Genomic DNA, 26,476 nt, shown 5'->3' on the forward strand with positions numbered 1-26,476 from the left:
TTGACAGTAGCAATAAAAGGAGTAGCACTGCTTCCCAGCCTTCATTGTGGTGCTAAGGTGGGTGATCAGGGCTGGGGTTAGGGCTAGAGGATATGTGGGTACAAGGCTTATAGGTGAGCACAGGTCTGCTGTATCTGTGGAGATACTGTGATGCTCTGGGGTGGGAGTCAGGGGCTCATCCTGGGAGTCCTTTAGTATCAGCTTCTGTAGCTGGTGGATCATGCACCAAGTTGCATCAGTCGCTTCTTCACTGCCATCTCCCAATACAGGCTGCCTACAACTGCTTGGAACTGCCCAGTTTGCCAGGCCACCCTCTTCTTCCACCTTTCATCACCATGATGGACGTGAGTGAACTTGGGGAATCAGCCTGCTACCTCCGCCAGGGATACCAGGAGCTGATGAAGGTGCACACCGTCCCATGGGATGGTAAGTGAAGGCAGAGGGGGTGAAATACAATTATTTACAACCAAGCTCTTATGGACTCAGATCAGGAGTTGGGCGGGGTAGCCCTCCACTTAGGGTACTCTGGCTTTGACAGCTTTAGCACTGGATGTTTCCCTCAGATGCTGGGGCCTTGAGGTTCAAACCCCAGAGAACATGTGTACACCACTGTGTCTGAGCCAACCTTGGTTTGTCCCTCTGTAAAATGGGACAATACCACTTACTCCTAAAACTGCAGTCGGTGAGGACTCAGGCTGGAACCTGAGATGAGACTGATTGGCATGTGTGCAGGCGGCCTCCACCTGTCCACAAAACCTGTGCTGGGCTTATTTTTAGTGCTTTCCCCAGAGCCAAATCCACTGTTTGTTAGGGACAGGAATAAAGACTACTATTTATGAGCTGGTTACTCATAGGCCATTAATAATAGGCAATGTGTATTAAGTGTTTATTGTGTGATAACTTTCCATGAATTCATTCAACAGCCTGAGACGGTGGGGACCAAGACCGGGGTCAGAGCCAGCTTCCAGGGTTGCACAGGGCACCATACTTAGAAAGGCCTTGTGCTTAATTTAACACTCAGCTATGTCACCTTGAATTTTTAAATAAGTTTAATGGAGGGTATATTATTTATATTGGGGCTTTGTTATATAGATGGTCCTCACCAAGACATTTGACTAGCAAAGTCAATTTTTTTGTTGTTGTTCTGTGCCAGTACTGGGCTTGAACTTAGGGCCTCATGCTCCTGCTTGGCTTTTTCCCTCCTATAGTTGATGTTCTACCACTTGAACTACTTCCAATTCTAGTTTTTTGTTTTTTGTTTTTGTCGGTCATGGAGCTTGAGCTTTGGGTCTGGGCACTGTCCCTGAGCTCTTCAGCTCAAGGAGAGTGCTCTACCTCTTGAGCCATAGCGCTACTTCCGGCTTTTTCTGCTTATGTAGTGCTGAGGAATCAAACCCAAGACCTCATGCATGCGAGGCAAGGACTCTACCACTGAACCACCTTCCCAGCCCTTTTTGTTTTTTCTTTTTGTTGGTCATGGGGCTTGAACTCAGGGCCTGGGTGCTATCCCTGAGCTTTATCGCTCAAGGCTACTACTCTATCACTTTGAGCCACAGCGCCACTTCCAGTTTTCTAGGGGTTAATTGGAGACAAAAGTCTTATAGACTTTCCTGCCTGGGCTGGCTTTGAACCACCTCAGATCTCAGCCTCCTGAGTAGCTAGGATTACAGTCATAAGCCAAGTACACCTGGAGAGTCTATTTTTTTAACCACCACAAAATCTGGGCACCCTGAAGCTCTGGGGCCAGATGGCTAGGCAGGAAAAAGCACATGACACAAGAGACCCAAGGCTTCAGTAAAAAGGGGAAGGAAGAACCACCTGCTGAAGATTTAGTGTGCCTAATATTGAAAGGATGTTTTATAGCTGGGTGCTAGTGTCTCACGCCTGTAATCCTAGCTACTCAGGAGGCTGAATCTGAGGATCTTGGTTCAAAGCCAGCCCGGGCAGGAAAAGTCTGTGAGACTCTTATCTCCAATGAAACACTAGAAAACTGGAAGTGACGCTGTGGCTCAAGAGGTACAGCGCTTGCCTTCAGCTGAAGAGCGCTGGGACGGCGCCCAGGCCCAAAGTTCAAACCCCATGACCTACAAAAAAAAAAAAAGGATGTTCTATGTGAGACTTGAAGAAGGCATTTGAGGGAATAGGCCCAGAGAAAAATGTGTTTTCCCTAGGCTTTCCCTAGGCTGCAGAGCAAATATGGCTGATGCACAGCCCAGAGTAAGGCACAGCTTGAGAACCTAGTTCCTCTCAAAGTTTCATCTCCATTCTGAAACTCAGGAAAGAAAAGAGTTTGGATACCTGACGAACAAGATGCCTATGTGGAGGCTGAGATCAAATCGGAGGCTACTGGGGGCAAAGTCACCGTGGAGACCAAAGACCAGAAGGTTGAGCCCCCCACCCCACCCGGAGATTAGTCCCTCTGTCCGTCCCTGGGGTGCAGCTTCAGGGGTGGTAGGAACAGCTGCCACGGGGCAGTGGGAGGACAGGCAGCAAACTGCTGCCTACTGAAGTGTTATACCCCAGTGTGAGTCCTCTGGTCTCCAGACCTGCAGGATTCTAGGCTGGGGGTGTGAGGAGCCTGGAAGCATATGGGTGGGAGTGGGAGGTAAGGTCAATGGGTCCATCTCTGCCCTCGCTATACGACACGCCTCCTTGATAGGTGCTGACAGTGCGGGAAACCGAACTGCAGCCCATGAACCCGCCCCGCTTCGACTTACTCGAGGACATGGCCATGATGACGCATCTCAACGAGGCCGCAGTGTTGCACAACCTGCGCCAGCGCTATGCTCGCTGGATGATCTACGTGAGCCGTGGGCCTGGGCGGGGCTGTGGTGGGCGGGGCGCAGCCTAGGGCAGGAGCTAAAGGTAGGGCTGTAGGGGCGGTGCCATAGCCATGGGGGCGGGGCTAAAGGCTGAGCTGTAGGGGCGGGGCCATAGCTATGGGGCGGGGGGGGGGGGGAGCATATCCGTGGAGGTGGAGCTAGAAGTAACACTATGGGGAGAATAGCTGTGGAGGCGGGGCCATAGTCATGGGGGCGTGGCAGAGGTAGAGCTTGGGGGTGGAGCCATAGCTGTGGGGGCGGGGCTGGAGTGAGAGATGGGCTGAAGGGGCAGAGCTAGAGAAACCCTCTAGAATATTGCTAACGTGAAGGTTAGCGACCGACCAGAGGCACGGTTGCAGGCGTGGAGGGTGGGCCGCCGGAGCTGGAGGGAGGGTTAGGAGGGTGGGGGAGGTGGAGAATGTGGTGGCAGGGCACAATTAGTGGTCCCTGGAGGAATACTGCACAAGTCTCAGTGCTGTGAAGAGTCTGGAAATGGGACTTGGACCTCCCATACAAAGCTAAGAGACATCTACCAATGCTCTCTGTCTCCAGACCTATTCAGGCCTCTTCTGTGTCACCATCAACCCCTACAAATGGCTCCCAGTCTACACAGCGCCAGTGGTAGCCGCCTACAAGGGAAAGCGGCGCTCGGAGTCCCCGCCGCACATCTACGCGGTGGCGGACAACGCCTACAACGACATGCTGCGCAGTAAGGGCTGCCTGCCTCCTCACCCGCACCCAAAACCCTCCTGCCCTCACCTGCACTGCCTTTCTTTAAAGCTCGGAGATGCTCCTGCAACCATTCTGCCTTTCCAAATTAGAAGTCCCTCCTGGTCTTTCTCATTTGGGGCCCTGGGTGGAGAGACTGCACCAGTACCATGGGTGCCCCATAAGTGCCACTAGTGACTGCTCCCTCACCCAGGTTGATTTTTCTGTCCCCTCTCCTTTTCTCTAGACCGAGAAAACCAATCCATGCTGATCACGTGAGTCTGAAAGTGTGGGGGTGGGGTGGAAAATACTGGCAAGAAGGGGAAAGGACCAGTCATTTCCTACATTGAATTCAAAATGCTTAGAGCAGAACCTTAGCTCCTTCACACCAGTGTCCCAGCTGAAGCTAAATCAGGCCTGAGCAGCATGGCGCTATTTGTGTGTATGCACGCACAAACACACACGTGTGCAAACACTTGGAGCTGGTGATTAAGAACAAGGACTTTGAAACCAGGCAGATCTGAATTCAAGCTTTAACATTTTCTCTCTTTTTTCTGATACTAGGATTTGAACTCAGTGCCTTGCAGTCCCACCCATGGCGGGCACTCTACCACTTTTTGTTGTTGTTGATGGTGGTGGTGGTGGTGGTCATGGGGCTTGAACTCAGGGCCTGGGCTCTGTCCCTGAGCTCTTTTGCTCAAGGCTAGTGCTCTACCACTTAATCCACAGCTCTACTTACAGTTTTCTGGTGGTTAATTGGAGATAAGAGCCTCCAGTTCCAGTTTTCTTTATTGGTTAAGAAATACGAGTTTCTTGTATTTGTCTGCCTAGTCTGTCTTGGAATGGTGGCCCTCAGATCTTAGCCTCCTGAGTTTCTACAATTACAAACATGAGCTACTGGGCTTATGAGCTACCTGGGCCTAGTTAAAAATAAGAACTACTTACTATGTAGAATGATATGTCAGTGAATTGATACATGTGCTGGCAAATAGTAGGTATAATCATAGAACTTCTGAGGCCTATTTCCTTAGTGATGCCTGCCTTATAGGCTTTTATAAGGCATAACTGAGACAATGGAGGGAAAGTTACTCGGACTATCACCTGTTGGTAGATGAGCACTGAGCAAAGCCATGGCATCATCATGTGTATCATCTCACTGGGTTGCCTATAGTGCCTTGCTTTGTAAACAACCCTTTGAGTGTTGCTTTCCCCTGGGGGTTGGATTTGGTGGTCCTGACTCCGGGAGAGAAGGAAAGAGATATCCTGCTTGGGAGGGGGGTGACTGGGGGCTGAATTAGAGAATTTGATGAGCATTGGTGACTCATATTTGTGTCCTCCAAGCGGAGAGTCGGGGGCCGGTAAGACCGTTAACACCAAGCGGGTCATTCAGTACTTTGCCATCGTCGCTGCCTTGGGAGACGGGCCGGGCAAGAAGGCAGTAAGACTTGCCCATTGGGCACTGATCCCCACTGCTTCTCGCTTTTTCTTTTTTTTTTTTTTTGGTTGTTGTTTTTTCTTTTCTTCTCTCTCTTTTTTTCCCCCTTTTCTTTTTTCTTCTTTTTAAAATTTTGACTTCCCCCAGCCCTGCCTGGGCCTTCTGCTTTGGTAGGAGGCTCTGGCTTGAGCAAGGCTTGACCAGAAAAACTGTGGCCATCCCTGACACTTTGCGTTTTATATTTTTGGAAGAGTTTATTTAATAGGCCGCTTTTTACTACAAAGTGGTTGTTTTTCTTGATTTTCGTGCATTGAAGACTTGGTCACCTGAGGCCAATCTTACCCATAGAAATGAGTCAGAGCTGAGGATGCTAACCTTTCAAGAACAATTGTATAGCTTGTGAGTTCTTCAAGATTTGGGGAAATTTTCTAAAAGTAGGGTCTAGGTTACTTTTGTTTTTGTCAGTCATGGGGCTTGAAATCTGGGCCTAGGCACTGTCCCTGAGCTCTTCAGCTCAAGGCAAGTGCTCTACCACTTGAGCCACAGTGCCACTTCCGGTTTTCTGGTGGTTTATTGGAGATAAGAGTCTCACGGACTTTCTTTACCCAGGCTGGCTTTGAACCTCGGATCTCAGCCTCCTGAGTAGCTAGGATTACAGGTGTGAGCCACCAGTGCCTGGCTTATTTTTGTTTTTAAGGTACAACATTCTATTACCTAGCCCCAGGGGCAGCTGTCCAGAGTTCTGGGGTTCCCCCACCCCGACCCCTCGTCTACCCTTAGTGGCTGCTTTTTCTTTCCAAGAGCCCAAGACCCCACTCTTGTCCTGGTCCTGTTAAGCCTTGCTTTATTTTGGGGCATTTTTCTTCTTCTTTTTCCCTGCTTTTTTTTTTTTTTTTTCCATTTTTCCCCCTCATTTGTTTCTTGGTTTTTTATTTTTATTTCAGTTTTGCTTTTTGATTGTGGTCACTGTTGTTTTTGTCGTTTCGTTTTTGCCGTTGATTTTTTTTTTTATCATCTTCCTTTGTTCCCTTTCCTCCACTTTTTCCATACTCCAAAAGCTCTTTAAGGATACTAAGGTGGGTTGCTCCAGTGAGAAGAAAAGATGGCCAGAGCTGGCAGGGATATAGTTGGAAGGGCTGGAAGTAAGAAAGCACCTGGGCAGAAAAGAGTCCTGATCAGGAGTGCAGGGAGGAGGGTCAGGCAGGGAAGGTAAAGGAAAGGCTGCCATCAGGATTTGAGGATTTAAAAGCTGTATCAGTCCTCTCACTTTGACCCCAAATGTGGCCAAACTGGCCAGAAAGTCCTGAACCGAAACAAGCAGTAGGAATGTGTGGGCAGGGACTCCTGCTACCGCCCTCCTTGCCTCCTTTCCCCAGCCATGTGTCTGGGAACATATTTTTTAAGTCTTGAGCTCCCTGGAGGTGAGTAAATGAATGACTTACCACGGAGTCTCTAGGGGGCTTTCCTATTCTTTCTATTCATTCATTTCTTCCTCTTCTTTTCTTCCTAGACTCTTGGCATCCAGAGTAGAGAAGAGAAGGAAAGGGAAAGGATGAAGGGAAGAGAAGGCTAAGGCCAGGGAGAGGGAGTGTGGGTTTAGGTCCCAGAGTCCCTCTGTGTGGGACATAGGACAGCTATAGGCCTGAGGGAAGTACGATGTCTGGATTCATGCCCACTTCCCAGGCCATTGCACTTGCTTTGTGGCCTTGAGCAGATCAGCACTTTGCACCCGGCATGTAATTATCCACTTGGGATAATAGTAGGTATACTGTATTATTGAAAACACACCTGATTGCACACTACAAAGGATATATAAAAGGGCGATCAGTAATAAATGCAATACACAGATTTATTTTTAAAAAGGGAGGGGGCATCAGAGGGAGATTAGGGCAGGAATATTCAGAGTCTCTTCCCTCCTTAGAGGATGAGGAAGGAAAGTCCTTCTGGAAGGTGGGGGCTCTGACAGGACTCTGAAGGAGAGCAAACTTCATGAGAAACTCTGAGAGCTTGAGGCATGGTGTTCTGTGGGAAACAAAGGGATGCAGGAAAGAACAGAACAAGGTTGAGGGAAGGCCCGATCTCAGCTCCCCACCTAAAAGCCCTGGTTAGGGCCTTGCTTGCTCCCTCTTTCCAGAATCTCTCCTTCTACCAGCCCTAGGCAAGCCAAGCTGAGGGGAGGGGGGAAGGGTGGGGATGCTGCATTCCTTGTTAGTAAACACTGGGGTGTCTAACATTCACTGTCTTTCTAACTGCCACCTGTCCTTCCCACCCCCTCGCCTTGTGAGACTCCTGGTCTTTGACACTTTCTTCCTTCTCCCTCCAGCAATTTCTGGCCACAAAGACTGGGGTAAGTATGAAGCCAGTGGACCTGGGGCAGGCAACCATTCTGAGATCACAACCAGAGACCATGATCCCCCTGGCCTCCTGGTTGGTGAGTACCAGGACTGAAAGGCCCTCATCCCTGTCACCAGGGCACTCTTGAGGATCAAATCATTGAGGCCAACCCAGCCATGGAGGCTTTTGGCAATGCCAAGACGCTGAGGAATGACAACTCCTCTCGCTTTGTGAGTGGCCAAAGTGGGAGCCGGTCTGGAGGGTGGGCGGAGTATGGCTGTGGAAGCCTTCAAACAGCTTGGGCAGTGCTGGCTGAGCCCCTTGACTGAGGGGAGCCCTTCTGCTGCAGGGCAAGTTTATCCGCATTCATTTCGGACCCTCTGGGAAGCTGGCCTCTGCGGACATTGACAGCTGTGAGTCTGGGAGAAGGGAAGGGGCAGGAGGGACAGAGGCTGGCCTGAGCCTTTCCACTTCGACTCCATACCTGTCCACTCCTTTGGATTCAGCTGGCTTTGGCATTTGTCTCCATCCCTCAGCCACTGCCCATTTTACACCACCAGGGCATTGTCCCTCCAGCCTCTGCACAGGGTCTCCCAGCCTCCACTCTTCTGCTCGCTCTTCCCGATAGTCTCTCTGATCCTAACTGACCATATTCTATCCCTACTTAAAGCTGGGCATGGTGGTACACATCTGTTACCCTAGCATTTGAGAGGCTGAAATAGGAGGATCATGCGTTTGGAGCCTGTAAGCATTATGCACACCTTTTGGTCCTCAGCTCCACCCAGACCTGAGCTACTCCCAGCCCTAGAGTTCCTGCCATACAACTGGCCACTCCCTCTCTCTGCCCAGACCCGGCTGAACTCCCACCTACCTCACTTCTGGCCCAAGGCCAGCCTGGGCTACAGAGTAAGTTCAAGGCCAGCTTGTACTACATAGCAAGACCCTATCTCAAGCACACACACACATACTCTAGGTCTTGTCACCTGAAGATGAGGCTCATATCCTTATTTGGCCAGACAGACTCCATATAACTGGTCCCCTACCACACCTGGTCTTTTCTCTGCCCTCTGACAGGGCAAGCCTGCCCTTTGTCATTCCCCCATCCCCCATCCTCCCATCTAGCCACATGTCTCATTTACAGTCTCCAGCCCTTTCAGGCCACCTCCTAGAAGCTCATCCTCTCCACAGATCAGCTGCCCAGACCCCAGCTGCAGGGCTATACTTATAGACCCCACCCACCCAGGAGCCCCTACACTGGCCACTCTCCACCTTGGGATGCATGGCTCATCACGATGGATACGCACATTGAGTGACACCAACACATAGCCTAATGTGCATCCTTGTGCATATCCCCACCCCAAGGACACTCACTGGTCAGAGAGATACCCAGAGACATACATTCCAACAGTGACAGAGTTGATAAAGCCCTCCCAGCACATGCTGGCCTGAGCATGGACAGAGCACCTCGGCACATGGCCTACCCCTTTTTTATTGTGACCTTCCCATCCCTCACCTATGGCTTTGAGGAGGTGTGGGAGAGATGGCAGACTATTGTCCCTTCTATGCAGACCTCCTGGAGAAGTCACGAGTCATCTTTCAGCTGCCTGGGGAGCGTGGCTACCATGTCTACTACCAGATCCTCTCAGGGAAGAAGCCGGAGCTGCAGGGTGAGGGCCACAGATGGAGAGAAGGAGTCAAATCATAGGGCTGCTGGGTCCTTCCTAGCCTATCAACCCAGGCACTGGGATGGTTGGTCCCTCCCTATGTTGGGGATGTCCTACTTTCCCCAGAGCTCAGAGCCCATTGTGTTCACTCTGTCCTTTGACTTCTGATTATTTCTGAGCTCTTTCCTCCTGTGCCTATTATTCCACTGTCCCACCAATGTTGTATAGTTTCCCACAGATACCCATGTCCCTCCTGCCACCCCGAGACCGGAGGCCCCCAACAGCACAGAGTGCCCAATGACTTAACTGTCTATACCCAACATGCCCCTCCCTCCCTCCCTCCCTTCCTTCCTCCCTCTCTCCTTCCCTCCCTCCCCCCCCCCCCACTTCTCTAGTCCCTTGGGGATAGAGTCCATCTGTCCTGTTTCCTGACACGCAGCTCAGGATCTGGGCCAGAGAGGTGGCTCTGAGCAGTGGTCAAGGGAAGAAGGAGATGTGGGAACTGGGGCCTTCCTCAGAAACCATAAAGAGAAGCCTTTCAAAACTTGAAAAGTAAGCCAGGTGCTGGTAGCTCATGCCTGTAATCCTAGCTGAGGAGGCTGAGATCTCAGGATCAGGGTGCAAAGCCAGCCAGGGCAGAAAAGTCTTATCTTCAGTAACTCTTATCTTTAGTAACCTACTCAGAAAAAGCAGAAAGTGGTGCTGTGGCTCAAGTGGTAGAGTGCTAGCCTTGAGCAAAAAGAAGCTCAAGAGCTGGGTGCTGGTGGCTCATGCCTGTAATCCTAGCTACTCAGGAGGCTGAGATCTGAGGATCCCGGTTCAAAGACATCCAGGACAGGAAAGTCCGTGAGACTCTTATCCCCAATTAACCACCAGAAAACCCGAAGTGGCACTGTGGCTTAAGTGGAAGAGTGCTGGCCTTGAGCTGAAAAGCTCAGGGACAGTGCCCAGGCCCAGAGTTCAAGCCCTGTGACTGACAAAAAGAAGGAAGAGGAGGAAGAGGAGGAGGAGGAGGAGGAGGAGGAGAAGGAGGAGGAGGAGGAGGAGGAGGAGGAGGAGGAGGAGGAGGAGGAGGAGGAGGAGGAGGAAGAAGAAGAGGAGGAGGAGGAGGAGGAGGAGGAGGAGGAGGAGGAGGAGGAGCAGCAGCAGCAGCAGCAGCAGCAGCAGCAGCAGCAGCAGCAGCAACAGCAGCGGCAGCAGCAGCAGCAGCAGCAGGAGCAACAACTCAAGGACAGTACCCAAGCCCTGAATTCAAGCCCTAGGACTGGCAAAAAGAAAAGAAAAGAAAAAGAACAAAATTGCTAAGTTAAACAAACAAACACAAAAAACCCAGGTGTCTTTAGCTCCTGTTTCCTTGATGGGGAGTGGGAAATGTTTCTCCTTCTTTCTAGTTCTCCCTCTGTTAACTCTGTCATACTAAAACAAATCCTTGCTAAAACTTAAAAACAGGGCTGGCTTAGTGGTAGAGTACTTGCCTAGCATGCAAGAAGCCTTGAGTTCAATTCTTTAGTACCACATAAACAAAAAAGGCCAGAAATAGTGCTGTGGTTCAAGAGGTAGAGTGTTAGCCTTTAGCAAAAGAAGCTTAGGGACAGTGCCTAGGCCCTGAATTCAAGCCCCAGGTCTGCCCCCCGCCAAAAAAGACCTTAAAAACATAAATGAATAAAAGGGACCATGGGTGTAGCTCACGACTAGAACATTAGTTTACTATTTGCAATGCCTTAGGATCCTCCCCAACATTGAAAAAAAGAAAAAGAGACGGGAGAGAGAGAGAGAAAGAGAGACACAGACAGAGATAAACACAGAGAGAAAGCAACCAGGCATACCTGTAATCCAGCCCAGGATTTGGGGGCAGGAGTATCACACGTTTGAGGCCAGCCTGGCCACATAATGATACCTTGTCTAATTAATTAATTAATTATTATAATTTTGTCAGTCGTGAGTCCTGAACTCTGGGCCTGGGCACTGTCCTTCAGCTCTTTAGCTCAAGGCTAGCATACTACCACTAGAGCCACAGCACCACTTCCAGTTTTTTCTGCTTATGTGGTGCTGAGGGATCAAACTCAGGGCCCCATGCATGTGAGGCAAGCACTCTACCACTGAGCCAACGTCCCAGCCGGAATATTCATGAACATGGAGATGGGGATTAAAAACCCAGGTTCCAGAGAAGGCCAGGGAGGGCCCTAAGACTTCTGCTGGCTGCAGCCCCAGAACTCACCATTCAGAAATGAGAGCAGTCTGGTGAGTACACATAGCCTAAGCCTCCCTTTCCTGCCCTCTGTCTACAGACATGCTGCTCCTGTCTATGAACCCCTATGACTACCACTTCTGCAGCCAGGGAGTCATCACGGTGGATAACATGGATGACGGGGAGGAGCTCATTGCCACGGATGTAAGGGGCTGTGGTGGGTGTGGCTGAGCAGGGCACCGTAGCGAGGGGTGTGTGTAGTTGGTGCACTGGGCAGGGGATCGGGGAGTACTGTCAGGGGAGCAGTGCTTACCCAGATCCTGGAATGGTCTAGACTTCTCTGAACCCACCGTGTTCCCACCACCCCAGCATGCCATGGACATCTTGGGCTTCAGCATGGATGAGAAGTGTGCCTGCTATAAGATCGTTGGTGCCCTCCTGCACTTTGGCAATATGAAGTTCAAGCAGAAGCAGCGGGAGGAGCAGGCTGAGGCCGATGGCACTGAGAGTGAGGGCCCTGACCCAAGTCTGACCTGACCTTCACCTTGACCCTGATTGCCTTGACCCATTCATGATGAACAACCCTCTTATCCACATCCTTTGACTACAGTCTTACCTGCTCTTGACTCTTCAACTCTAGACCTTCATCATCCCAAGGCTGATAATATGCAGGCCCTTAACCTGACTGTGCCTCTCCTAACCCCAGACTGAGGCAATAGTGCCAGCAGGTGCCCACATTGTTGCTTTCCTCCTTCCTCCTCCAACCTATGCACTGCCAGGTGCAGACAAGGCTGCCTACCTGATGGGAGTCAGCAGCGGGGAGCTTCTCAAAGGCCTTCTGCACCCCCGGGTCCGTGTGGGGAATGAGTATGTAACCAAGGGCCAAAGTGTGGAGCAGGTGAGCTATCCCCAAAGCCCACTTGGGGGACAGCTGGGGTAGGGCTCCCTCTTTGCCAGATTCCAGCCCAGCCTCCCTGCACCTGCAGGTGGTATTTGCAGTGGGGGCTCTGGCCAAGGCCACCTATGACCGGCTGTTCCGGTGGCTGGTGTCTCGGATCAACCAGACCCTGGACACAAAGCTACCTCGACAGTTCTTCATTGGGGTCCTTGACATTGCTGGCTTTGAGATCTTTGAGGTGAGAATGGCCCACAACCCCAGCTTCTGTCTGTCGGAGGCAGAGGACACCTCAGGTGGGAGGGGACAGGCCAGCTTAGGTGCATCCTGCTTCTCTGTGGGCCTCCCTGTCCCCATCTGCCAGGAGTCTGCTGAGCGTGTGTCACCCTCTTGTAGTTTAACAGCTTCGAGCAGCTGTGCATCAATTTCACCAACGAGAAATTGCAGCAATTCTTCAACCAGCACATGTTCGTGCTGGAGCAGGAGGAGTATAAGCGTGAAGGCATCGACTGGGTCTTCATTGACTTTGGCCTTGACCTGCAGCCCTGCATTGATCTCATTGAGAAGGTAGGGCCTGGAGCTAGGGCAGTGTGTGTGTGTGTGTGTGTGTGTGTGTGTGTGTGCGCGTGTGTGCGCGCACGCGTGCAAGCCCATGTCAGTGTCTAAGTGTGTGGCTGTACATTGAAGTAAGCATGAGTGTATGTGTGTGACTATGTGTGTGCACACATGTGCGTGGGAGTTGTGTGTATGCAGGGGACTAGGTGTTTTGGCTGGAATGTTGGAGGATAGGTGTGAGCAGTAAGAGCATGAGGTATACGTGGCAGGACTGAAGTCAGCCCATGGTTCTGTGCAGTCAACCAGGCCAAGGCAGCCACTGCTTCCCTAGGTCTTCAGAACCACTTAGGCCTCCATGTTTATTTGATTGTGAAACATGACCTATATCTCCCCATTGTACAGAAGAGGGAAGGAGAAAATGACAAAATTGGAAAAGACGTTTTCTCTAATCCTCCACTACAGCCTGTATCTTGGTCCTTGAGTTGATTTCTTTTACATGCTTTGCCCCAGGCATGCGTTTTCTCCATGGGCACAGTCTCAGTTGGCATCTCACTTCTCCACTTAGCAAACATTTGTGTATGAGCCATGGATGTTGGAGAGGAGAGAGGAGGTAACACATGCCACTTTGCATTTGTATATGTCATAGAAGCAAGAGAACAATTCAATGGTGTGAATTGCACAGAAGGAAGTAGGAAGTCAGGCCACAGCATCTTTCTTAGAAGGTGGGGCTCCGAGGAGTGAGTTTGGTCCTTGACCCTTTGGTGAAATGGCCAGAGTTAGGGATCTGGGGGATGGAGGTCCAGCATAGCCAGGATGGGCTGACTCTTCATGCTGTTCTCTGTCCACAGCCATTGGGCATCCTGTCCATCTTGGAGGAGGAGTGTATGTTTCCTAAAGCCTCAGATGCAAGCTTCCGGGCCAAGCTCTATGACAACCACTCAGGGAAATCACCCAATTTCCAGCAGCCTCGGCCTGACAAGAAGCGCAAGTACCAGGCCCACTTTGAGGTGGTCCACTATGCAGGCGTGGTAGGTATCTGTTGGAACCCCAACCTTGACCACTCTCATCTCTCCCTCCTAGGGGTCCCCACCCTAGTTTATTACCCATCTCACTTCTGTAGGTGCCTTACAGCATTGTGGGCTGGCTGGAGAAAAACAAGGATCCTTTGAATGAGACAGTGGTCCCCATCTTCCAAAAGTCCCAAAACAGACTCTTGGCCACCCTCTATGAGAACTATGCAGGCTCTTGTTCCTGTGAGTACCTGGGGACAAACTCTCCATTTCCAAAAGGGCTCACACAGTGGCCTTCTCTGGATTGAGGGGGGTTCTGTGTCTCTACTAGCTGAGCCCCCCAAATCTGGGGTAAAAGAGAAGCGTAAGAAGGCAGCATCATTCCAGACAGTGTCCCAGCTACACAAGGTAAGGCCCAGGATGGGCCCCCACCCCGCTCTGGGGCTGGCTTTTACCCCTCCAGCCTCCTCCTCCTCCTCCTCCTCCTCCACTTCCTGCCATACTGCACCCTGGGCAGGAGGCGGTTAAGACTTGCAGTGATGTTTAACTGCTCTCCACATGACGTGAACATCACAGCAAGTCTGTGCTGCCTCCTGTCCCCACACTGCTGGGGCAGGGCTGGGGTGTGGGGGGAGGGAGGGAGCCACAGGGCCTCTGAGGGATGGGATCCGGTGAGGGGAGTGGAGACTTCGGTGAGGATGGGAGAGGGCAGGCTATCACCAGGAGCAGGAGTGTAAGAACGGAAGGGCAGGGCCTACTTAGGCGCCGTGCCCAGTCCTCACTGGCTGGATTTCCTGCGGCATCCAATTCTGGTTCTCTGCCCGTCCTGTTCCTTTTCCCTGCTCTCCGGATTTCTAGGAGAACCTCAACAAGCTGATGACCAACCTGCGGGCCACACAGCCCCACTTTGTCCGTTGTATTGTCCCCAACGAGAACAAGACCCCAGGTAGTGGCCCCAGGGCTGGTTGGGGGTGGAGAGTGGGTAACAGGGGAGACCAGAAAGTGAGAGGCTGGGACCCAAAGGTGTGTTCTTAGACCTCTAACCTTGTCCTCTAACCCCTACTATGCCAAGGGGTCATGGATGCCTTCTTGGTGCTACACCAGCTCCGCTGCAATGGGGTCCTGGAAGGGATCCGGATCTGCCGCCAAGGATTCCCCAACAGGCTGCTCTACGCTGACTTCAGGCAGCGGTGGGTAGCTAGCTCCTGCCCCGCTTGGCTCTTCCAGCTGTGCCTTCAGCCACCCTCCCTGCCCTTAGCAGGGAGGCCTGGGGGCGGGAGGGGAATATGTTAGAGTGACAGGACAGATGGCGGTTCTATTCGCTGAGCAGGAGGAAGGGGGCAGTGAGGGGTGGGAAGGCATGCCCATGAGAGATGTGGAAGCTCCAACCTGGGAGAGAAGTCAGTGAACACAGGAGATGGGAGTCTCCCACATCTGTATTCTGGATATAGAGTAAGAAAGGGCCAGGGTTGGGTAGCTCATGCCTATAATTTTAGTTACTCAGGAGGCTGAGATCTGAGGATCATGGTTTGAAGCCAGCCCAGGCAGTAAAGTCTGTGAGGCTCTTCTCTCTAACAAACTACCCTCTCCCCTCCAAATAAGCCAGAAGTGGAAGTGTGGCTCAAGTGGTAGTGCACTAGCTTTGAGCAGAAAAGCTTAGGGACAGCACCCGGGCCCTGATTTTAAGCCCTATGACTGGCACAAAAAAGGAAAGAAAGAAAGAGAGAGAAAGAGAGAGAGAGAAAGAAAGAAAAAAAGAAAGAAAGGAAGAAAGAAAGAGAAAGAAAGAAAGAGAAAGAAAGAAAGGAAGGAAGGAAGAAGAGAGAAAGGAAGAAAGAAGAGAAAGGAAGAAAAAGGAAGGAAGGAAGGAAGAAGGAAGGAAGGAAGGAAGAAAGGAAAGGTCAGGAGGGTGGGAAAGTCATGGTTATTTCCCAGGTTATGGGCCTGAGCAAATGGGGAATTAGGAATAGATTTACTGCATTACAAGGCAGAGTGATTAGATTTGGTCAGACCAGGCAGTGATTGGAGCTCTGTTTTGAGGATGTCAAGTTGGAAATGACTCCAGCAGACATTCTAGATAAGAGAGTTGGATTTATTATTCTGGAGTTCAGGCAGAAAGGGTGTAGGCTTGAAAATAGAGTGGAAATCACATGACATATAGTAGTCTGCATGTATGAGCACCCTGTCAATGCCATCAGCTCCCTTTCCCTTTCCCTTGATAGGCTCGATTTTCTTTTTTCAGATTTTAATTGTCTGTGATTTCATCCCCTTCTAGAGTTAGCTGTGGTCCACACTGCTCTTCCTACATGGATTTCTATACAAATACTGTATCTGTGGCCATGTGCACACACCATTTTTGAGTTTGATTTTCATTTTCAGTCTTAGGACTGTTCCTTACTCACAGGCATAAGTCTGTATTATCATCCTTTTGTTTGGCTGTTAAACACCCGGTAATTCAGTGACCCATGGGCTTTGTTCAATGGAGCCCCTCTAGAACACCTAGAAACCCCACATTGAGGCTGGGAATGTGGTAGAATGCTTGCCTAGTATGCATGAAGCCCTAAGTTCAATTCCTCAGTACCACATAAACAGAAAAAGTCAGAAGTGGTGCTGTTGGCTCAACTCGGGGACAGTGCCCAGGCCCTGAGTTCAAGTCCCAGGAATGGCTAAAAAAAAAAAAAAAGAAAAAAAAGAGAAAAAAGAAAGAGACCCCAAGTTGAAGGACCCAGGGATAAGACTGCCCCTTGGGGAACCTGTGACAGGCCAGGAATGAGCCCAGGTGCAACCAAGTAGTACCTCATCCTGGAGGGGTACCATCACCTACGGGAAGCCCTGACCTCTGTGTGGCCAGGGTCTACAGATCTCAGTAGCTCTCTGGACAGGTCCCCAGTGAAGGACCTGTCCTATTTTGGGGCTTTCCCTCCAGGGTGGCAGAGCCAACCTCATTCCATTGCCCATACACATGTATACATGCCCACTGAGACACATGCACTAGAAATCATTGCTCTTTTTTAAAATATAATTTTCTCCTAAATGTTTCTTCAATTTGTGGTATAGAATAGCAACTTTTATCTATTTTGTCTTTTAAAAAAGTTATAGGGCAAGGCACAGTGGCTCATGTCTGTATTCCCAACTACTTGGAAGGTGATTAGGAAGGTCACAGTTTGAGGTCAGGCCAGGAAAAAAGTTAGTTATACTCCAGTCTCAACCAATTAGCTGGGCATGGTGACACATGCCCATGATTCCATGGTTTGATGCTAGTCCCAGGCAAAAGCACAAAGACCATACCTGAAAAATAACATTAAAAAAAAAAAAAGACTTGGGCAGGGCTCGGGTGGTAGAACAGCTACCTAGCAAGTACAAAGCCATGAGTTGAAACCCCAGTACAACCCTCACCCCTCAAGAAAAAAAAGAAAAGAATTATAGAACTAGCATATGCTTTTTATAAAACTATATCTTCTTTAAAAACTTACTGAATACATGTAAATATACCATGAGGTTTTCTTCCTGCCCCCCCCCCACCTTTTGGAGCATTACTGAGGTTTTGAATTCAAGCTTGCTTTGTAGGTACTCTACCACTTGAATCATGTCCCAGCTCTTTTTTCTTTTCCTGGTAGGGTCTCATGGTTTTTCCCCAGAGTTGGCCTCAGACTGCAATCTTCCTACTGATAACCTCCCATATGGCTGGGGTCACAGGTGAACACCACCACACCTAGCTTATTGGATGAGATGAGGTCTTGCTACTTAACTTTTTTGCGCTGTTCTAGAACTGAAATCCTATCCTATTTTCACCTTGCTGGGTAGCATAATCACCATGCCTTGCCTTCTGCTTCTTGAGACAAGGTTTTACTGAATAGCTCAGATTGGCCTCGATTCATTGCATCACCTTCCACATGGAGTAGTGTTTGCCACTCAGGAGCCTCTGCCCTGCCAGGAGTGATCCTCTGTTTCCCCAGCAGCCTCTTCTTGTTATTCCATTCTCAGAGGCCTATGCCTATCTCCTCACCATCTGTTTCCGGTTTCCCTAGGTACCGCATCCTGAACCCCAGTGCCATCCCAGACGATACCTTCATGGACAGCAGGAAGGCCACCGAAAAGCTCCTGGGCTCCCTGGACATTGATCATACCCAGTATCAGTTTGGGCACACCAAGGTGGGTCACATTAGAGTTATGGCTGATCCTGGGTATGGGTGTCACTCTGGGCAGGAGTCATACCTGGCTGCACCCTCCACCATTGGCTCCACAGGTGTTCTTCAAGGCTGGGCTTCTAGGAGTCCTGGAAGAGCTCCGGGATCAGCGCCTGGCCAAGGTGCTGACACTGCTGCAGGCACGGAGCCGAGGCCATCTCATGCGCCTTGAGTACCAGCGCATGCTGGGAGGCAGGTGGGTATGGGGTGAAGGTGGCATTGTGGCTACTGTTCCTTGGCCCACAGAACCATCCAGGCTTTCCAAGCCCTGTCAGGCTTCCCTTTGGTCAGGTCGTCCTTCAGGTGGGGGTGAGGTTCTGTGTGTGTCATGTAAGTGCACCCATCATGCTGCTTCAGGCCATGTCAGAATTGTAGCCTGGAAAGGTAAGGATGGCATCCAGTGTTTTCCAGGCCCTGCACCAGATACTTGACTTGCATATCAACAAGAGAGGCAGTCCTCAGCAGAGCGAGGCCTGAGTCAGAGATCTAGGAACAGCATGAACATGAACTCTGACCTCAGGGCCGAGTAGATTAACCACTGGGTCTTGATACTTGGGGCTCATGAGCCCTGCCCTGGAGGTGCGAACCCTTAGTCTTCCCTCTTAGAAGTACTGGCACATGCTTAGTGGGGTACCAAAAATCAGTGCTTGGGGAACTTCTGGGCTCACCTCAAGGGGGAAGCACTAGACCTGTCACAGCAACTGCCCCTTCCCAGGGATGCCCTGTACACCATCCAGTGGAACATCCGGGCCTTCAATGCTGTCAAGAACTGGTCATGGATGAAGCTTTTCTTCAAGATGAAGCCACTGCTGCACTCGGCCCAGGCAGAGGAGGAGCTGGCAGCCCTGCGGGCAGAGCTGCGGGGACTGCGGGGGGCACTGGCTGCAGCCGAGGCCAAGCGCCAGGAGCTGGAGGAGACGCACGTCAGCGTCACCCAGGAGAAGAATGACCTGGCCCTACAGCTGCAGGCTGTGAGTGGGACGAGGGCGAGGGTTCCCCTCGGTGACTGGCTGCTGTGAGGAAACAGTACACCCAGACTGTAGCCAGGGAGGCCCTGGGCTTTACCTGAGTCTGTCCTCCTGCTGAGACACCCCAAGACAGGCTTGCAGGCTCTTGTCTACCCCTGCCCCCCCAACATCTTGCTACATCTCCTTTTCTTGTTCGTGAGGCAGACCCTTGCTCCCCTCTCTAGTGAGGGGGGCTGCAGAAACTCAGGTAGCAGGAACAGAGTAAAAACCAGAGGGCAGCAGCCAAAGGTTCAGAAACTCCCCAGCTCCACAGAGCAAATTGTTCCTCCTTCAGCACAGATTTTGAGTATCACCTGTGTGATGGCCCCAGGCTCATGCTAACTCCCTGGGGGTCAACAGAAACAGCCCTGAGGTCCTAAGGCTCATCCACTAGTACAGGAGAAGGTTATGCAGCCAGGCTGTGAGCAAGCACAGGGAAAAGAATGCCTGGCCCCTCTCAAGATGGCATCTGGGAGCTGCTTTGTGGTGTGTGAGTTTCTGCCTGGCAGCACTGCCACCAAGCCCAGTGCACTTCTCTCCTAGAGCCATTCTCTTGGCCTCTTTCTGGGTTGTCCTCGGCTTGTTGTAAGGTTATCCTCTGGATGGCAGCAGTCTGGTCCTCTGCTTCTCTCCTCATGAATCCTCCAGGGCCAAGAACAGGTCAAGACATCGGTCCCTAGTGCCCAGCCAAGTGTGGTCACCAAAGCATTGCTTGGACAAGCAGTTCCTTCTCTGGGGATGGAACTGCTGTCTCTCAGTTGGCTCTTCTTTGACTGGCCTCACCCCATGTCCCCTCCAGGAGCAGGACAACTTGGCAGATGCTGAGGAACGCTGCCACTTGCTGATCAAGTCCAAGGTGCAGCTCGAAGCCAAGGTGAAGGAGTTGAATGAGCGGCTGGAGGACGAGGAGGAGGTAAACGCAGACCTGGCCGCCCGCCGGCGCAAGTTGGAAGATGAGTGCACAGAGCTTAAGAAGGACATAGATGACCTGGAGCTGACACTGGCCAAGGCTGAGAAAGAGAAGCAAGCCACAGAGAACAAGGTGAGGGCAGGCTTTCAGTGGGGAATGGCTCGTTGAGATCTCACAGCTGAGGTTCCCCTCCAGCCTCTACCAGACCTCTGCAGTGTAGCCTGCGATGTGTCCCTGCCTCTCATGGGCCTCAGTGTCCTAATAGGAGGCTAGCATCACACACCACATTCAGGTGGCAGAGGAACGATGCCCTGATGGGCTTTGTACACAGAAGGTGCTCCTCAAATGCTGGCGATTAGCATCTGTCCTGGCTTGCAGGACAGGGTAGTTCTTCATTCTCCAAATGGCCTCTGTCACTAGGTCCTTGTGATGTGCTCAGAGTACTGGGAGGGCAAAAGTGAGCTACTTATTCATGTTCTCACAGGCGCATGGACTAGGCCAGGACTCAAACCAGTGGCTGACATCCACTGGTCTCTTACTCTGGTCCAGGCACTGGGTTCATCTCTGAATTGGGAGTAGTGAAGGCTCACACTGTGTCCCCTAGCTGGAAGGGGTGGTGGATGCTCAGACGAGAGTGTGATGGAGGGATGTGCTATGGTAACCCCGGTCCAGGTGAAGAACCTGACGGAAGAGATGGCCACACTGGATGAGTCGGTGGCACGGCTGGCCAAGGAGAAGAAGGTGTTACAGGAGGCCCACCAACAGGTCCTGGGTGACTTGCAGGCAGAGGAGGATCGAGTGGGTGCTCTGGCCAAGGCCAAGCTCCGGCTGGAGCAGCAGGTGGAGGACGTGAGTTGAGGCCTTTAAGGGGGTTGTGGAAGCGGGAGACAAAAAGGGGCTGGCCTGAGGCTGAGGCCTGCTCTGCTCCCCAGCTGGAGTGCTCCCTGGAGCAGGAGAAGAAGCTGCGCATGGACACAGAGCGGGCCAAGCGCAAGCTGGAGGGTGACCTGAAGCTGACGCAGGAGGCAGTGACAGACACCACCCAGGACAAGCAGCAGCTGGAGGAGAAGCTCAAGAAGTAGGTGTGGGGTGTGGGGTGGCAGGACCTCTGGAGACTTACTGGGCCCTCCTTCCCTTCCGGCTTCAGTGGTGGTCCAGTGGGGGTGGGCACTGGGAGGTGGGAGTCACTAGGGCAAGAGTAATGTCTGCTTTGCCTGGACTTGCACCGAGCGCAGCAATCCCACAGCAGCATGTGCAGAGGCGTGAGTCACGTTGGGGGCCCTGAGCAGTAGATGGTAGAGATGAGTTAGAGCTCATCCCAGCCTTGTGCTTCCAGAAAGGACTCGGAGCTGAGCCAGCTGAACCTGCGAGTAGAAGATGAGCAGCTCCTGGGCGTCCAGCTGCAGAAGAAGATCAAGGAGCTGCAGGTCTGTGGGGGTGTGTGTAGGCTAGGCTCAGGCCAGAGGCCTGATGCTCAGAGCTGACCCTCTCCTCCCTGCCTTCCCTTCACCTAGGCCCGGGTGGAGGAGCTGGAGGAGGAGCTGGAGGCTGAGCGGGCAGCCCGGGCCCGGGTAGAAAAGCAGCGGGCAGAGGCAGCCCGGGAGCTGGAGGAGCTGAGTGAGAGGCTGGAGGAGGCGGGCGGTGCGTCGGCCGGCCAGCGCGAGGGCTGCCGCAAGCGGGAGGCTGAGCTGGGCCGTTTGCGCCGGGAGCTGGAGGAGGCAGCTCTGCGGCACGAGGCCACGGTGGCTGCTCTACGGCGCAAGCAGGCCGACGGCGCTGCAGAGCTGGGGGAGCAGGTGGACAGCCTGCAGCGGATACGGCAGAAGCTGGAAAAGGAAAAGAGTGAGCTGCGCATGGAGGTGGACGATCTGGGTGCCAGTGTGGAGAATCTGGCCCGAGGGAAGGTATCTGACTGTATGCCAACCCCAAATTCAACAGCTGACCTGACTGTCTGACCTCTGGCTACCTCATGTCAGTACAGACCCCACAGCAGCATTGTCCCTGTGCTGATTGTTGGTGCCATTCACCTGGCATCTAACCTTCAGCTTGGACTCTTAACCCGATTCCCTGAGTCATTTTGACTCAGCACTCTTTCTAGCCTTTGTCCCTTAGTCCTGTGCCTTGTCCTGAATCTATCCCCAATCTATCACTCTGACCTCTGACTCCTGACTCAGATGATCCCAGATCTAGTATCCTAACCCTCATTTGAGTTGACCCTGAGGCAGGCTCAACCCTGTCACTTCTGATGCACTCCAGTTGAACTATAAGCCCAACAGTAGACTCCCTGGCCCTGAACCTGAAACTCTGATCTTTCAATCCTGAGCTCTGTCTAGCTTTCTAGTTCCTAATCCCAGGTTCTAGTCTCTGTCTTACCCCTTGACTCTGGACCCCAGGCTAGTGCAGAGAAGCTGTGCCGGGCCTATGAGGATCAGCTAAGCGAGGCCAAGATCAAGGTGGAGGAGCTGCAGCGGCAGTTGGCAGATGCGAGCACTCAGCGGGGGCGGCTGCAGACAGAGAATGGTGAAGCCAGGGCTCAGCTGGGCCACACTCGGTGGGGCCAAGGTGCTGCCCCTCACCAACCTGACCTGCCTGCTGGCCTCTTCATCTGCAGGGGAGCTGGGCCGCCTGCTAGAGGAGAAGGAATCTCAGATCAGCCAGCTGAGTCGTGGGAAGGCCTCGGCAGCCCAGAGCCTAGAGGAACTGCGAAGGCAGTTAGAGGAGGAGAATAAGGTGGGCTAGCAACAGTGACTGTGGGCAGGTGGACACTGCAGCCATTGGTTTGGACTGAGGCTGAGGTCACTGATGTCCCTACAGGCCAAGAATGCATTGGCTCACGCTGTGCAAGCTTTGCGGCACGACTGTGACCTCTTGCGGGAACAGCATGAGGAAGAGGCTGAGGCCCAGGCTGAGCTGCAGCGATTGCTATCCAAGGCCAATGCTGAGGTGGCTCAATGGAGGACCAAGTATGAGGCAGATGCCATCCAGAGGACCGAGGAGCTGGAGGAGGCCAAGTGAGTGGCGGCTAGTCAGGCCAGTTCCATGACAGGCTTGTACCTGTGCCTGCGGGTGGGGGGTGAGGGTTGAAGCTGGAGTCTTTCTGCTGGCCCTGCTCCCTAAACGGTCCATACTCTATCCACTCAGGAAGAAGCTGGCCCTGAGGCTGCAAGAGGCAGAGGAAGGTGTAGAGGCTGCGAACGCTAAGTGCTCATCACTAGAGAAGGCCAAGCTTCGACTGCAGACCGAATCAGAGGATGTGACTCTGGAGCTGGAGCGGGCGACCTCAGCGGCTGCTGCATTGGACAAAAAGCAGCGACACTTGGAACGGGCCCTTGAGGATCGGCGGCGACAGGAGGAGGAGATGCAGCGGGAGCTGGAGGCGGCACAGAGGGAGGCCCGGGGCCTGGGCACGGAGCTCTTCCGCCTGCGGCACAGCCATGAGGAGGCTCTGGAGGCCTTGGAGACACTCAAGCGGGAGAACAAGAACCTGCAGGGTAAGGCCTGGGGTCGGAAGCACTGTAGAGTCACACTTAAGGATAAAAAATAGTGACTTGGAGGCTGGAAATGTGATGTAGCGGCAGAGTGTTTGCCTAGTATGCAAGGAGCCCTGAGTTCGATTCCTCAGTACCATGTAAACTAAACAAGCCGGAAAGGGCACTGTGATCCAAGTGGTACAGCACTAGCCTTGAGCAAAATAAGTTCAGGCAAAATAAGTTCAAGCAAAATAAGCTCAGGCCCTGAGTTCAAGCCCCAGGACTGGCCAAAAAAAAAAAAAAGTGACTTGGAGGGGAAAAGCAAAGGGGTAACATTGTCTGTAAAAAGAATTGTACTCATCACCTGAGTGACAAAGTAGTCAGACCTCTGTACAGCACTGTCGTAAGAACAGTAAAATTGTATTTTTTAAAAAGTAACTTGGTCAGGGCACAGGCTGTGAGGGTGACTCCTGCGCACCCTCCCCGTCCACTCTACAGAGGAGATCAGTGACCTCACGGACCAGGTCAGCCTCAGTGGGAAGAGCATCCAGGAACTGGAAAAAGCCAAGAAGGCACTGGAAGGGGAGAAGAGTGAGCTCCAGGCTGCACTGGAGGAAGCCGAGGTCAGGGCTGGCTGCAGGGTTGGGTGGGTACTGACTCAAGGCTCCCTGATATCCTGACCTCCACTGGGTACCGCTGCTGTCTGTCCTCAGGGAGCCCTTGAGCTAGAGGAGACAAAGACACTGCGGATTCAGCTGGAGCTGTCCCAGGTCAAGGCTGAAGTGGACCGGAAGCTGGCGGAGAAGGACGAGGAGTGCACTAATCTGAGGTCTGCGGAAGACAGCATTGCTAGGCTCATGGTGGCACACTGGCATAGACTAGTGTGGCCTGCCACATGGCTTTCTCAGGTGGATGTCCCTATTCCAGAGGAAAATTTCCACAAGGGAGGCTAAAGGATGCCCCAAATCACACAGTGGGGTGGAGGGAGCAGCCAAGCCATCTCTGTCTCTGGACCTCTCTCTTCTTGGTGAACTGGCTCAGAAGAGCACCTGGTAGCCACAGGTGCTTTAACATGGGAAAGGACGACTCTCCTGTCTCTAGTGGGCAATTGGAAGAGCACAGGCGGTGCCCATGCCATTCCTTCCTCACTGGCTGAGCCCTCCATTCTGCCCTCTCATAGGCGCAACCACCAGCGGGCAGTGGAGTCCCTGCAGGCCTCCCTGGATGCGGAGACGCGGGCCCGCAATGAGGCACTGCGGCTCAAGAAGAAGATGGAGGGCGATCTCAATGACCTGGAGCTACAGCTGGGCCATGCCACTCGCCAGGCCATGGAGGCACAGGCAGCCACAAGGTTGCTGCAGGCCCAGCTCAAGGAGGAGCAGGCAGGGCGTGATGAAGAGCAGCGGCTGGCTGCCGAGCTCCGTGAACAGGCGCAGGCCCTGGAGCGCAGGGCTGCACTGCTGGCTGCGGAGCTGGAAGAGCTTCGCGCGACCTTGGAACAGGGCGAGCGCAGCCGGCGGCTGGCAGAGCAGGAGCTGCTGGAGGCCACAGAGCGCCTCAACCTCCTGCATTCACAGGTGGGCTGTGCCAGGTGGGGTGTCCACAAGGACGGGGGTGGAGGCCTGATGCCAACTAAATCTCTGCTTTCCTGCAGAACACGGGCCTCATGAACCAGAAAAAGAAGCTGGAGGTGGACTTGGCCCAACTGAGTGGGGAGGTGGAAGAAGCTGCTCAGGAGAGACGGGAGGCCGAGGAGAAGGCCAAAAAGGCTATCACTGATGTGAGGCTGGACCAGAACATGTGTGTGTACAGAGCCAACAAAGGGATTTTTCCCTGGGGATCGTCTTCTCTTGACCATGCTACTTCCCCCCACAGGCAGCCATGATGGCAGAGGAGCTGAAGAAGGAGCAGGACACAAGTGCACACCTGGAACGGATGAAGAAGACTCTGGAGCAGACAGCGCGGGAGCTGCAGGCACGCCTTGAGGAGGCGGAACAGGCTGCTGTTCGGGGGGGAAAGAAGCAGGTGCAGAAGCTGGAGGCCAAGGTGTGTGTGGCCCCGCAGCCCTTCCCTAGCAGGGTGGCAGGCTTGGGCAGCAGGCTCACCCTCGGCTGTCTCCAGGTACGGGAGCTGGAGGCTGAGCTTGACTCAGAGCAGAAGAAGCATGCGGAGGCCCTCAAGGGTGTGCGCAAACATGAGCGCCGGGTCAAGGAGCTTGCGTACCAGGTGGGTGGTGAGCCCCACTCCTGGGGCAGTGGGAGGAGCGGTGCTGGAGCTGGCTGGAGCCAGGCCTTGTGTTCCCTTTCCTTGCCCAGGCTGAGGAGGACAGGAAGAACCTGGCTCGCATGCAGGACCTGGTGGACAAGCTGCAGAGCAAGGTCAAGAGCTACAAGCGTCAGTTTGAGGAGGCGGTGAGCACGAGTCTGGGTACCCAGGACTACTCAAGCTGCTGGGGTCAAACACTGTGAACCATGACCATAGGCCCGGTGGCCAGCCAGTTGAGGCATGAATAGGCTGCCCTAAAAGGTGGCAGCTACATCTTCTCAACTCAGTGATGCCCCTGCCCCAGCAGGAAGAGAAATTCCCAAGAGCTTGGAAGAGATGAGCTGTTTGTGACCCATTGTGCTTGCTGTACCCTAGCCAGGTTGGCACCAAGGCACTTTCCGAAGGAGTTTCCACTTCTGTTTTCTTGCTGTGTGGTCTAGGGAGGGGAGAGGCTAGTGGTGAGAAGTAGAGGACCAGGAAAAGCCAGCTGTCTTCTGGGGCTGGGACTAGAGTGACTATTTCAGTTTCCAAAGGTGCACCAAGGCCATGTGTGTGCCCTCCCCCTGACCTCAGGAGCAGCAAGCCAGCACCAACCTGGCCAAGTACCGCAAGGCCCAGCACGAGCTGGATGATGCAGAGGAGCGGGCAGACATGGCAGAGACTCAAGCCAATAAGCTGCGGGCACGGACCCGGGATGCCCTAGGCCCCAAGGTGAGGAATTGAGGGAACTGCCCCTGGAAGCTGTGTGTTGTAGGGGGCCAGGCGGCATGGCTCACTCAGGCTGCCCTTGCCTCATAGCATAAGGAGTGACGGACAGACTGAGACTCATTCTCCTGTACTCTGACATGGGACATCCAGGGCGATCCTGCCACCTCTTCGTCCCTGCTGCCACTCTGCTCTCCCCAAGCCTTGCGTACCCTGAATAAACATGACATCTGCAGCAACAGCTGGTGTTTCTCTTATTCCTTGGGGTTCTCGAGGGAGAGTAGAACACATAATCCATGGACAAAGTCAGGTCCACATCAG

At 52.8% G+C, this 26,476-nt stretch overlaps 1 protein-coding gene across 1 annotated transcript; it reads left to right on the forward strand.

Moving 5' to 3' along the window:
• The first annotated feature begins 269 nt into the window (after positions 1-269).
• Myh7b (myosin heavy chain 7B) lies at positions 270-26,383 on the forward strand. The gene is made up of 41 exons (XM_042694433.1): positions 270-426; positions 2,278-2,384; positions 2,660-2,803; positions 3,375-3,531; positions 3,778-3,805; positions 4,872-4,968; positions 7,289-7,312; positions 7,437-7,529; positions 7,649-7,712; positions 8,868-8,966; positions 11,252-11,355; positions 11,521-11,659; positions 11,931-12,049; positions 12,138-12,287; positions 12,443-12,613; positions 13,450-13,629; positions 13,722-13,854; positions 13,943-14,019; positions 14,470-14,557; positions 14,684-14,801; positions 17,640-17,763; positions 17,858-17,994; positions 18,514-18,769; positions 19,605-19,847; positions 20,388-20,564; positions 20,648-20,793; positions 21,052-21,142; positions 21,230-21,619; positions 22,109-22,235; positions 22,327-22,445; positions 22,530-22,726; positions 22,857-23,206; positions 23,684-23,808; positions 23,899-24,014; positions 24,366-24,762; positions 24,840-24,965; positions 25,061-25,231; positions 25,307-25,411; positions 25,501-25,596; positions 26,024-26,161; positions 26,249-26,383. The coding sequence occupies exons 1-41, from the start codon at positions 336-338 to the stop codon at positions 26,258-26,260; spliced, it is 5,826 nt and encodes a 1,941-aa protein (XP_042550367.1). The 5' UTR covers positions 270-335; the 3' UTR covers positions 26,261-26,383.
• The last annotated feature ends 93 nt before the right edge of the window (positions 26,384-26,476 follow it).

Source organism: Dipodomys spectabilis, unplaced genomic scaffold, assembly GCF_019054845.1.
Source record: "Dipodomys spectabilis isolate Male_0828 unplaced genomic scaffold, ASM1905484v1 ptg000175l, whole genome shotgun sequence".
NCBI lineage: Eukaryota > Metazoa > Chordata > Mammalia > Rodentia > Heteromyidae > Dipodomys > Dipodomys spectabilis.